At 43.0% G+C, this 13,259-nt stretch overlaps 1 protein-coding gene across 1 annotated transcript in view; it reads right to left on the bottom strand.

The window, feature by feature from the left end:
- FBN1 (fibrillin 1) overlaps nt 1-12,158 on the bottom strand; it is a 250,417-nt gene extending 238,259 nt beyond the window's left edge. Inside the window, exons 1-2 of the mRNA XM_066344305.1 lie at nt 11,990-12,158; nt 11,022-11,368 (exon numbers count right to left, since the gene is read on the bottom strand). Of these exons, the coding sequence (XP_066200402.1) occupies nt 11,022-11,185 (164 nt within the window). The 5' untranslated portion in view covers nt 11,186-11,368; nt 11,990-12,158. The remainder of the gene's footprint in view (nt 1-11,021; nt 11,369-11,989) is intronic.
- Between the last annotated feature and the right edge of the window lie 1,101 nt (nt 12,159-13,259).

Below are 13,259 nucleotides of genomic sequence, written 5' to 3'. Positions count from 1 at the left end.
CCTTCTCCCACCCCCTCACTGCTGCCCTCACTGGTAACTGCCTTCCTTTAAAAGTCCCATCCCATTCAATGCCTCCTAATCCAGAGACTTCTACTGATTACAAGGTAACAAGAGCTAAAACTGTCCAGTCTCCCATCAGGGTTGACCACTGAGAGACTGATCACATTACCTGAGGCCAAATAAACGAGAACAAGATAAATGCCCATCCCCACAGGACACAGGTTTGCTTACAGGCAGCCCAGGTGAGGGCTTTCAGATACCAGTCCCCCTCTCCAGGGTTTGAACACAAAGGAGAGGCGTAATCTCCTACACAGTGACACACGTCTACTTAAACAGCTCTTGCCACCATGTAACTTCCACACCTTTCTACTTCATAGAGAAGAAAATAAGTATCCTGTGTACTTGTTAATGAACTCTCTCTGGGCCTGGGTTTCAGCATCTATAAATTTTTAATGTCTGCCACACTATCACTCTAAATTGTAATGTTTTTATAGAGATGCATAGTCTGACCATAGAGGAAGATCTGATTCATGATTTCAGAGGCAAAATAAAATTAAAACAAGACTAGTCTTTAAAAGTTCGTCAGAGGCATCTATTAGGTCTAACTGCATGATCATAAATTAGCATCTAAGAAGTAGGGGAAATAGCAGACAAGAAACCATTATTCATGAGTACAGTGGGATGCACCAAATTTTACATAATAGCACATACACAGATGCATAATAAATGATGGGTTGACTTGATTTTTCCACTAAATTTCTCTAATTTACTTTGCAGGTCTATTCTGGCATCCAAGTGTCTTTCTTTCATGCCTTGACTCTCCTCAAAAAGCCCTTCGTCCCCTGAACAGTCTGGTCTAGGCCCCAGGTCACCTACTGCCAAGTCTGCCAGGAGTGAGAGAGCTGTCATTATCGTCTGTCAGCACCCAGGACTTGCTCTGTCCAAGTCAGGTTACTGGCTGACTGGACTCTTCACTCCAGAACTTTCTCTCAACTTTCTTCTGCTGCCCCTCAATCCTTCTCCTTCCCCATCCCCCTAACAAAAACCTTACCTCTGTTTTTCTTTGTAAACACTACAAGGTACCCAGGTCAAAATTTAACATTCTACTTAGAATTTAATTTTCTTAATGTTTTAACCCTTATTGATATTTCTATAATCCTAATTTCATTTGGAGCTCAGCTTATGAAGTTACTTACAAGAAGAAGAGAAAAGAAAATGAAATGATGATGATGATGAAGAGAAAAAAAGAAGATATTGATGACAAAGAAGAAAGGAAAGAGAAAGATGAAAGAAAAGGAGAAAACACAGAAAAAAAACCCAAACAAAACCTGTCTCTAGAATACGTTCTCTTTTTTCACAGAGAATGCCACAATAGTTTAGTTCAAAACCATGAACTTAACAGCAGACTTAATGTGTCCATAGGGCCGACATAAATCCTGTCTCCCAGAACCAACACCATAAAATGGTTGTACTATATTTGGACTTAGAAGTGTTTTGATACTTATATTTGAATGTAAGTATGACTGATGGTCTAGGAATTCACAACTCTTCAAAACACTGAACGAAAGAACTTGTCTAATGGGGCAGTTCTCCCACCCTGAGCCTGCCTGATGTCTGGAATACATCTTCGGCTTGGAATGGTGGAGATAGGAGATCGTCCTCTCTCACTTCCGCCCTGAGGGGGCTGAATAAATAGACTCAGTGATAATTCCAACAAAAAAGCCACTTGAGAAAGTGGTAAAGCTACAAGAACTTAAAACTAGATTTTGATAGTAGAGTATTAGATCCACAATTAAAACGTGACTGCATTCCTAATCCAGTTTTATACTATTAACAATGTGGCTACTCTATTTATCAGAAAAATAATAAAGTTCAGCTCACTGCAACACTAATACTGTTGGCAACTGCACATCTTTTTTATTTATTGATTATAATCCCTAATTCTAAAAAAGAACTTTTGAGGTAAATAACACTAACAGATATATAAAAATTGAGCTATTACTAGAAATTGAAAGTAAAATCGCATATAGAAACATACCAAATACCTAATTAAGACAAAGTAACTGCATTAAATTTGTCCCCAAGTTTCTTAGAAGCTAAAGGAAAGGGGGGAAAGCTAGGAGCTTCATAATTTTTATATTTAAATAAAACAAAACTTGCCAGTTTATCAAACTATAATAGTATTCCTAGGGTTTCTAAATTTTTTAAATGTGGAACAGTGGACAAGTTAAGAACAGTGTCCTTAACATTAGTCTAACCTGACCAGGCAGTGGCACAGCGGATGGATCATTGGATTGGGACACAGAGGAACCAGGGTCGAAACCCCGAGGTCACCAGCTTTAGCTTGGGCTCATTAGCCTTGAGCGCAGGCTCAGCAGATTGAGCGTGGGGTTGCCGGCTTGAGTGTGGGATCACAGACATGACCCCATGGTTGCTGGCTTGAGCCCAAAGGTCGCTGGCTTGAAGCCCAAGGTTGCTGGCTTGAGCAAGGGGTCACTCGCTCTGCTGTAGCCCCCCAGTCAGAGCACATATGAGAAAGCAGTCAATGAACAACTAAGGAGCTGCAACGGGGAATTGATGCTTCTCATATCTCTCCTTTCCTGTCTGTCTGTCCCTATCTGTCCCTCTCTCTGACTCTCTCTCTGTCAAAAAAAAAAACCCCACAAAAAACATTAGTCTAACAGAACATGGAGACATGTTCATTTTTCATTATGAGGTCAAAGTAACAAAATACCATGAAAGGTCTTTAGTAAGGAACTAAGTTAATCAAACTCAATCGAGTTACAATTAAAACTATAAACTTCTGATTATCCTTCCCCAAACCCATTCCTTCACTTTGATAGCTAGTCTCCAAATTTCGTCCCCTAAAATTCCTCACTTTCCTGCAGACACATGCTGCTCCTCACATCAAGAAGTGGGGTTTTTTGTCCACTCCTTGGAACCGGGGCAATTCCAAATCATGCAATTCCAGGCAAAATTTGAAGAAAGTCTTACAGCTTCCACTTTTTTGTCCTCGGGATCCTAAGCTGCCATGTAAAAAGTCTGGCTATGCTGCTGGAGGGTCCATGTCGCAGGGCCAAGTGGGGAGGGGGACAGTCTGAGACCACATGAAGGAGAACTGAGGAATGCCGCCAACAATATGAACACATGAGCCCATTGAGACTTCCAGCCAGCTTTCAGCCATTCAAGTCAGTTCTGCAGTCAACACATGGGATTAAAACATGTGACCCAGGGTCAAGAAGCTCTTGTTCAAGATCCAGCCCCAACAGACACTGAAACCTGAGCAAGAAGACTTGGTCACTGCACCTGGGGGTCAGTTTCCCCCTTCTGAAAAATACACCAAGTGACTCCACCCCCAGGGGCAGGCCCAGGCAGGGGATGACATAAGAAGGAAGTTTTTAAAATCTGGAAATCCCCCAACAGAGCCAGACAAGTGACTCTTTGCTTCCTTTATTTCCCTCCTGTATCTGTCCATGTAGTTAAACCGCACCAAAGTAGACAGGGCTGCAGGCACCAGTCCACCATCACCGAACCAGAAACACACGTGAAGAAGTCCTCTTGCTCAGTCCAGCCCCGGTGACACTTCAGGAAGCAGAGACAAGGTCCCCCCCCCCCCCCTGTGCCCTGTCCAAATTCCTGGCCTGAAGAATCACAAGAAATAATAAAATTGTGGTTCTTTTAAACCACTCGGTTTGGGGGTGATTTGTTACATAGCAATAAGAGAACCAAAACACTGACAAATGAAAACGGTGTGTTTCTTCGTAATAGAGGGACTAGGAATGTTTTTGTTCCTCATTAATGGTGCTATAATGTTTTCATGTGTAATAAGTTTTAATACTATATGGAAGTGGGAGCGTCCCTTCTGCCTCTCACAACCTCGTGGTCGAATACTGCCCATGCTGCTGAAGAGTCCAGTCAGCCGTGGAACACCTCTTGAGCCTCTTTCGCTGCCATTGCTCTGGCCATCATCCACACTCACCCTGACCCCTATATTAGCCTCCCAAATCTCCCTGCCTCCCCTCTGTCTACTCTCTAAACCACACTCCCTTCACATCTCGGCCAGAGTGGCAAAGATCTGCTTGTGGCCCCATCCTAAAATCCTTTAATAACTCAGTATCTTCACCTTTCACAACAGACAATGATGTTTTGTGTCCTTTCGTCCCTCTTCCACCCTGACAATGTGGGGACAGGCACACAGGGTGCACACTACACACCTCCAAGGACACTTCTCCCACCGGCTACACTGTGAGTTGGGCCCTGTGGAGCCATGCAGTGCAAGCCCTGCCCAACTGTACGTAAGGTTCCTCAATCATAAACACTTCATATTATTTTCACTTTGTGCCTTTTTCACTCAGATTTTTCTTCATTTCTCTCATATACTTCTTCCAAACTCTAATATATATAATTTACCATACCCAGTTAGTCAGTCCACCAAAGTTGGTGAGACATTATCCACTGAACACCTACCATGTACCCATCACCTAGGTATCCCTAGTAATAAGTAAAACAAACAAGAACTCTGCCTTCAAGAACTTCTCAGTTTTAACAGATAGTCACTTATTTGTCATATATATCAGAGGTCAGCAAACTTCTTCTGTAAAGGGTCAAAGAGCAAATAGTTTGGTTTTTCCAGGCCATACAATCTCTGTCTCAACTATTCCACTCTATCCCTGTAGTATGAAAACAGACATAGATAATATGTAAACATGGGCATGGCTTTGTTTCAATAAAACTTTATTTATTAAACAGGAAGCATCATCCACAGTTTGCTGACCCCTGGTAGACTTCCACTGTGAAGTCTTTTCTGATTAGTCCCATTTCCACAATGATGCTTCCTTCGTCATGTGACTGTACCAGCCTTCAATAAATGCTGAATCTTTCCCACAGCAATGGTAGAAGATTTTAGGGAAATTAAAGTATCAAGGAGTATGGAAAAAAAGAATAAACTTACCAGGTATAAGGTTTATTACAGTGGAGAAGCAGTACCATACATGGGTTAAGAGCACAGACTATGAAGCCAGATTTCCCAACTCTACCTCTTACTTATTTATATGTCTGGAGTAACTACTAAAACTCTGCATTCCTTCATTTCTTCATTTGGCCAATAGGAAGTAGGTATAATCTCCCTCATCAAGAGGGTATGTGTTAAATGAATTAATATATATGACATGCAATAGTAAGTAATTTATCAGAGCTTGTAATTCTTTACCATTATTGCTGCAATTTAATGTAAATAGTATATACTACAGTCAACCAGCGTAAAAAAAAAAATGAAACTAGCATAATTAAATAACTCATCATATTGTGTCTTAAAAACTTAAGACAAAAACAAAAAAAAACAAAAAAAACTTAAGACACATACCAGCCTTGCCTGGAAAGAGAAATATCTCTTGCAACTTTATTCTGAGAAAAATTTCTCACATGGCACATGAGAGCAAGCACTTCTGAATGACATAACGAAAAACGTCTACAGCTCAGAACCGTGGGTGATGCCGAAAACCACTCATGATGGTTACCTCCCACTGTCAATAAAAGTCAAGGTGTAACAATGAAATATAAGAGACGTGCCATCCAAAGACCCCCACCAGTTTTCACATTCTTTTATTCGGTCTATTTTATTATGTCTTGGCAAAAATGTTAAAGAAATTTTCTGGGTTGACAAAATATTCTCATGTTATTAACTATGCCTAGGATCTATGAACTAGCACAATAGAATATTAGGAATTCTTAAGTGGAATTTTACAGTATCTAAGTCTCACATTTTGGTCCAGTGGAATGAAAAACCAAAACCATTAACTAAAACTAATGAAGGAAGAACATTTAATGTTAAGAATTTGTTTTTGAAACTTAACCTTTGGGTGCCTCAGCTCTTACAGCTAGAAAAGGAAGCTAATCAAGGACCCAGTTCATAGGCTGTTGTGTACATCAACTGAGATATCATATGTAAAACAGTAAAAGCACTGTCTGGTACATAAATGTCATCTACCACTGAGACAAGTATTATTATTTGTTTTTACTTAAACCTAGACCCCATGTCCTCTACTACCTTTCTGTTAACTATTGCTTCCTATAATACATCTGATTCTGCTAGCAAATATTAAGCCCCTCTAGGCTGTGGGCCGTATGTCTCTGGCATTCCAGGCAGCAAATGTAGGATGGCATTCAAACAAGACTTCCTGAATTAATGAACTCTTTGAAATCCCATCTAACAATAAGTTAACGTTAAAATGCTTACGATAGATGTCTTGCCTTTGATGATTTTACAATCTAATGGGAAAACCATGCTTAATCCTATTGAAACATTAAATTCTCATGTGCCTGCCATATAACTAAGGCTTGATATATTATTGATTTCAGATTTCTGGAAAAAAAAAATCATAGATAGAAGTTCTGAGTTGCTTGAACGGGCCCATCTATTGCGTTAATTTCTATAAAGAGAGAAACTGTTAGTAGAGCTTATTTCTATTTGAAGAAAACATAGCTAAAATCTTTTCACATTGAAAACTAAGGCCAACATTCCCAAATTAGTTAGGTTAGGTGTTTGGTTATTGTAGGAAAAAGCAAACAAACTAGTGTGTGGATAACCTAACCAGTTTTTCATTATTTTGCTTGCTTAGAGTCATTGGCATAATCCTATCATCTTTTTAAGTATCTGCTACACAAGACAAAAAGAAACAATTCACTATTCTTTAAAATTCCAAATAAGCTTGGAGAGATATATGTACTTCCATTTCCATCGCCCCCAACCTCATCTCAATGGAGGCTGATGCATGTTTTAATTAATTTTTAATACCAACAACTTACGTGTTTTTGTAAACAGCCTCTATGTCTTAAATGTTACAAAATGAGTCACATAAATATTTTGTCTCCATCTTCTTGTTTAAAACATGGAATTGCTGAAGCTTTCTACTTAAGAAGATCTTTTTTAATGGTGTCTCAATATTTTAGCTTAATCTTTTCAATAAATGCAAGGACAAACCAAACCACTGCAGAAGTCTTTTACCCATATTTAATTATTAGCCTATCTGACTTCAGATGAAGTCTTAAAGTCCGCTTTGTAAAGTAAATTGGGCTTTATAAACTCTACAGGACTTTTTCTGTGTTCCCTGTTAACGTTCTTTATTTTAATAACAGACTTCTGTGTAATTAATCCCTAGGAGTTTGCCGTCACAAAATCTACCCTGTGTATGAACTGTTCCATGTGTATTTTTCTGGGAACAAGACCTCTGGAAAAAATAAACAAATAAACAAAGACCAAAAGGAATCACGCACAAAGGGACAAATTGTGTGAAATACAACCAGTCTCACACACTTACAAACCAAGCAACAAGGATAGACCTTCTCAACCCATCTTATCAGAAATTTGGGGGAAGAGGTTTCACTCTAAAGATTTTTTTTCCTTTGACAGGAAACTGTAATATTTCCTTATTTGGGAGCTAAAGCAATAAGGTAGTCATAATAAATAAATGGTGTGTAACTACTGCTATTCACGTAGAGTTGTGTGTGTTTTTAATTGGATTATCTCACGCGCTTTTTGCCTAATCACGCAAGTTAAGAATGCAGCTGAGAAAAATTCTGATGGACTGAAATTTGAACAATAAAGCTAAAATTTATTACTTCTCATAAAGTCATTTCACACATGTTAAGCAATGCCCAAGCAAAGGAAAACCACTCAACATTATTTGAAATATTTTTGAAACTTGCAAAATTCTCATTTCAAAATCAAAAAAAAAAAAATGTAATTTTTACAAAGTGAATGCAGACCACACTCATTCCATTAAAAAGAAATCCTGTAAAAACAGAAATTGGCGATTTGCTCTAAGAAAACAGTGAAAACTGGGAAGAAACTTGAGGATGCTTAAATTTCCACTGTGGAACAACTTCTGCGCCCAGTGGGAAGGAAAGAAAAAAAAAAAAAACACCTGCAACAGGATGGGAGGATAGAAAGACAAGCTAGGACTATACACCCAGACAGGGGGAGACTAGGCAGGTCCCTAGTCTATGCAGTGAGGGGGCTGACGGGACAGGAATACATATTCCAAGAAGGGCACCAAGGCAAATTCTGTAGTCACCTGTCACATCAGAGAAGGACAAGAGGCGGTATTTGTAGGAGAACCCAGACCAGTGCAGAGCAGACACTGATGAGCTTAAAGTACCTTTTAACTAGAGGAAATATTAGTGAGGTGCTGAAAGTTGCTGCCACCAACTGGGCATCAGGCTAACTCGAGGGTTACAAATCACTCTCACTTCATAAACAGTGTATTTCCATTCAAATGGTAAACAGGTTTTACTGTAGTCAAAGAGGTTAGTTTTAAAGCTGGTAATATTTTAACTAGCAAAAATAGAATTTTAAGCAATAACTGGAAAAAATGTAACACACAACTGCTTTCTCTGATGATTTATGCAGCAGGGCATGGTTCAAAGACTTATTCATGTGAGTCGTAATAGCAATAAGCAGAGAGAATACATTTTAAATGCTTTTCAAATTTAACATCAGAATTGGTATTTGTTTAAAATGAATCGGAAAACTTTTGACCCAACAATTCTACTTTTATTAATTTATACCACATACAAATTTGCACATGTACACACATAGGTATAAAAAAAATCCGGTAATTGCAAAAAAATATATGTAGAGAACCCTCATTAGGGAACTGATCCAGCTGCATTACAGAATTCTGTACGCCAAGAGAACGCACGAGGTAGATTCATATGAGTTAATAGATGGGTGCACTAAAATATATACAAAAATGAGCAAGGTTCAAAACAGTATGTACAGTATGCTCCATGTATTAAAAGGATACATACACATATACATGTGTGCATATATTCATATATATTTATGTGTATATGTATTTATATATGTTTACATATATGCCACTAATTTTTTAAATGAACTAGGAAGTCTCTGAGTGGTAGGTAGAGAAATACTTTTCAATGTATATCTTTTTAAATGATTAACTTTACCTCTCCAAATATATGTAAATATATATAAAACCTTACAGATAACATGACAATGATAAAAAATAAAAACCCTTATATTATAAATGAAGATTATATCATATTAACATAGTATATATTATGCTATAAAGGTTCATTTTAATTATTTTTAAAATCTTTTATATATATATATAATCTTAAAGATAACATGAGAATTAGAAAAAGTCATAACTGCTCTTTTATTTAACATCATGTCTCTAGGAAGAAGGCTTTATAAATAGTTTGCAATAGGGTAACATCTGTGTCAGTGACCAAATACTACGAGGAACAGGAAGGGTCATCTCTCTACAGTCATAAAAAATATAAAAACCAACAGAAGTTAAGTGCTAGTGTGAGTAACAGTGTGGACATCCTGCTAAGCAGCAAGGTTTAGTTTCTGTTTTCACACTGCGTCTGTGCCTCCCAAGGAACCACACTGGTTGGTGACAGTACAGAGAGATGAGACAAATGTCTAGCCACGCCTAAGGTCTCCCTGCAGACTTTCATCCACAGAATTAACCCCCCCCCCCCCGCTTCTTCCATCTGGGAACAATGGCATCAAGCCTAGATATTAAAATAATATTATATAGCAGAAATAATATTTGAAGGAAAAATGCCAGACTAAATAAGGTCTTTGTGAGCACATGTGAAAATCAGAGTTTCAGTCCACCTTTCGAACTTGCAATGGGTCTCACATCCAGAGCAGTAAGGCCTGCTGCCTGATCAGGATGAGGCTTAACATGATAAAGAGGCTTTCATCCCAACACTGTCAGAATCCTGGGTTTCCACAATGACCAAAATGGAACTAAACTAATCATAACTATTTCCTGGGGTCAGAAAATCAATCCTATTTTACCACAGCCTAAGTGCTTGGCTCTGACACTCACCTTGTCCCAGTCTAGACCAGGACTCAGAAACACTAGTTGGTCAGTTTAGTGCACTTTTTATTCCCTACCTGGGCCATACAAACACAAATTTCACTACATAGGCAATTTTAAAAGCCCATAACAAAAAGAATAAGTGAAATATTCAGCCACATCACCATCACTTGGTCACTTAGAGCCCTGTAATCAAGTTACAGAACTATTCCAAAAAGAACAACAAGAATCATAATTTAATAGAAAACCTCTGAGTATTTCCTGTCTGCGTTCATTTCACAGACTTCTCCAAGGAGATAAAATGGGTCATTTACGATCCATCCTGCTGCTTCTAAGGAGGCCTGAATTTCATCTCAAAAAGATATTTGTTTTTCAATCTGAACAATTTAAAAAGTGTATTTCCACCATTCTTCAATTCAGGGAACTGCCAGTCCTTATACAGTCCTTATCCAGTCAACCTACCTAATTTAAATATTTCCTGAAACATTTTCTGTAATTGGGGCATAGAATGCTGGTGAGATGCTCAATTGCATGTACACACCCCTTTAAAGCTGGATCACGCAGCGATACTTCACTAGTGAAATGAAGAGCTCCTTGCAACCCAAAAACAAGTTTCCAGAAATTCTTGCCCTGCTGTACTTCCAGTGTGGACATCTGAAGAGCAATACCACTCCGAAAACTCGGTCTCTGATTTTAAAAAGCGTAACTTAGAGGACGGCCAACCATTAACTGTGTGTCTTCTCTGACTGTCATTGGAATCCATTCCTTTCCTTGCTCCCTTACAAATGGAGCATCTGCGAAGATGCCCACAAGGAAAGTACTTTCCCCTAAACTCCATTTATATTGGTATGAAGGGAAAGGGATGGACTTCTCTTCTCTCAGTCGCAGCTCCTCCCCTTCTTTCTCAAAGAATCCTTCTGGCCTCCCAAAATTTGCCTCGACAATGGCTCAAGATTTCTTTTAACCATGACCTCGCCTCTAGGGCAGAAATCCTTAGAGTGGTTTATCCTCAAATGCATTGAGAATTGGGTAACCCTTGCACTTTCAAAGCATCCCTAGGAGGTCTTGCCAGGGATCCTTCTACCACCGTGAGTCGAGCCTGTCAGTTTCTCTGAAGAAGAGGGAGGGGAGACCCACACCAAAGGAGCTGACCCGTTCCATTACCCTTTAAGCGCGTCGTGTCCTCCACCGCCTCTTCTCTTGGCCCGGCTGGCTCTGGTTTCCTTCACGTTTCCAGCCTCCAAATTGGTATCCGCCCCATGGCTCGTGTAGGACGCTAAGAGTACGGTAAATCCCAGGGCGACCTCCAGCAGCCCCCGTCGCCGCATGATGTCGAGCGGCCGCCGGCTCCCGCCGCCTCTCGCCGCGCCCCGGGCTGCTCCGCGGCCGCCGCTGCGCCCTTAAGCGCGCCGCGCCGCCGCCGGGGTCCCGCTCTCCCGCCGCCCGTCCCCCGGGCCGGGCTCCTCCCGCCTTCTCCAGGCGCTGCTCCCACTTCAGGCGGCCGGTGCCAGCTGCAACAGACAAATCGCCCAGGCGGGGAGACATTCAGGGCATCGGGATGCTGACGCTTCGCGGTCCCCATTCCCGAGCCCAGCCCGCGCGCCGCCTGCGCGTGGCGCACTTATTTTGGGTAAGTGTAGACCGTTTGGTCCACAGCTGGCTGAAAATCCCAGGCCCCCCGCGGTAGCGGCTCCAGCCAACCCCATGGGCTCCTGGATGCCGCCTGAAAAGCGCGCCGCGCTGTACCCATGACCCGAGTGGTCCTAAGCCCCTGGGCGAGTTCGCTTGGTTTATTTTTTTAATGGCACAAATTGCGCGCCACGCGCGCTCTGAACGCCGTAGCTTCCTAGCCTGTCCCCGCCAAGCTGCGGGGCTGGAAGCCCGCCGCGTCGTCCCCGGCCGGCTTCGGGTGCTGCCACCGCCCCCCAAGCATCTGACGCGGAGCCCGGCACCGGGAGACCCGAGCCAGGAAGCTGTCAGGCAGGGGAGGGCCAGCGCCAGCTGTGGACGTTCCGGGACAGCCCCTCACCCCCGTCCCTGTCCTCAGCGCGGCGCAAACGCAAAAGCCGCCGTGTCTGGAGCTCCAACCCCGCTGGCCGCCCGACCCCTGTCGGGACCCCGGATGCACCCACTGGAAAAGAGGCAGCTCCGGCTCCCGAGGCGGCGGCGGGTGTCCCTCGGTCCTGGCCGCGGCAGCTGCTACCCTGCTCCGTCCGCAGCTGTCCCAGCTGTGGCTGCCTGTCCGCCCGTGGCACCCACAGTCTCTGCCGCCGCTCCCGCGCCCCCTCCTTTCCCCACCTCTTCAAGTATCGTCTGCGCAGCGGTTTCTCGCGAGAGAAATACTTTTTTAAAAAAAAGAAAGAAAAAGAAAATGACACCCCCTCCTACATCCCCCTCATCACCACCCCACCCCTCGGCCCCATCCATCCTTCCTTTCCACTCCCCTTTGCCAGCCACCGCCTCGGCGCAAGGCCCTCCCTCGCTCGCAGGATTATTAGCGCAATGGGAGGAGGCAGAGGTGATTGGGTCCTGCCCGGCCTGGGTTTGTTCGTTTTGGGGTGAGGAGTTGAAGGTACGGGAAGAAGTGGAGTAGCGGTTTAGCCCTCTCTGCGGCTGGGAGGTCAAGACCCAAGATTATCCTTCCCCGTGATCTGAGAAGCCCGGCCCGCGTGAAAAGCTGTGCCACCTGCACCAAGAACGCGCGCTGGAGACGGCGGCCCTGGAGGCCCAGGCGGCCCCAGCGCGAGAAGAGACCTGTCTTCGCTGCCCAAGCCTTCTCACTGCGCCTCTCGGGCCGGGCACCGAAAGGAGGCCGGAGCCCCGGAGCCTGAGGCCCGGAGCATCGCGAGCAAGGGCTGTTTTGCAGGCGAGGGAAAGGACCCCGCCGTTGCCACTTGCCGCCTGGGCGTCGAGAGTCTGCTCCCGATGCATTTTGAAGCTCGGTTCAAATCACCCAAATTGAATCCAGGATACTCCAACAGCCTGAATGGGATTCCGACCCAGAGGCTTGTGTGAATGTTGGAACCTGGGATTTGGGGTAGGGTCAGTGAAGGGATCTCACCCCTGCCGAGCTCAAAGCTAAGACTGGGCTTCTTCTAGGTGACCCTATTTCATCCCCCCAACACACACACACACACACACCACACACACACACACACACACACACACACACACACACACACACACAGCTGCCTCTCTAGGACAAGCAAGCAAAGCACACTGGCTTTGGAGAATATAGTATTTATGGTATCTATATGGATAAGGCCCGGTATTGCATGCACCCTGTAACGGTTTAGGACAGGAAATCAAACCCTGGGCCTTTGCTGCTAGAACTGAAGACCTCCAGAAAATCCCCATGTATCAGCCACCAGCTGTCAAGCCAGAAATCACAGCTCAGCACAG

Source organism: Saccopteryx leptura, chromosome 6 (genome assembly GCF_036850995.1).
Source record: "Saccopteryx leptura isolate mSacLep1 chromosome 6, mSacLep1_pri_phased_curated, whole genome shotgun sequence".
NCBI classification, from domain to species: domain Eukaryota; kingdom Metazoa; phylum Chordata; class Mammalia; order Chiroptera; family Emballonuridae; genus Saccopteryx; species Saccopteryx leptura.
Note: the sequence above shows the minus strand (reverse complement) of the source record. Positions and strands in the feature narration are given on the sequence as shown.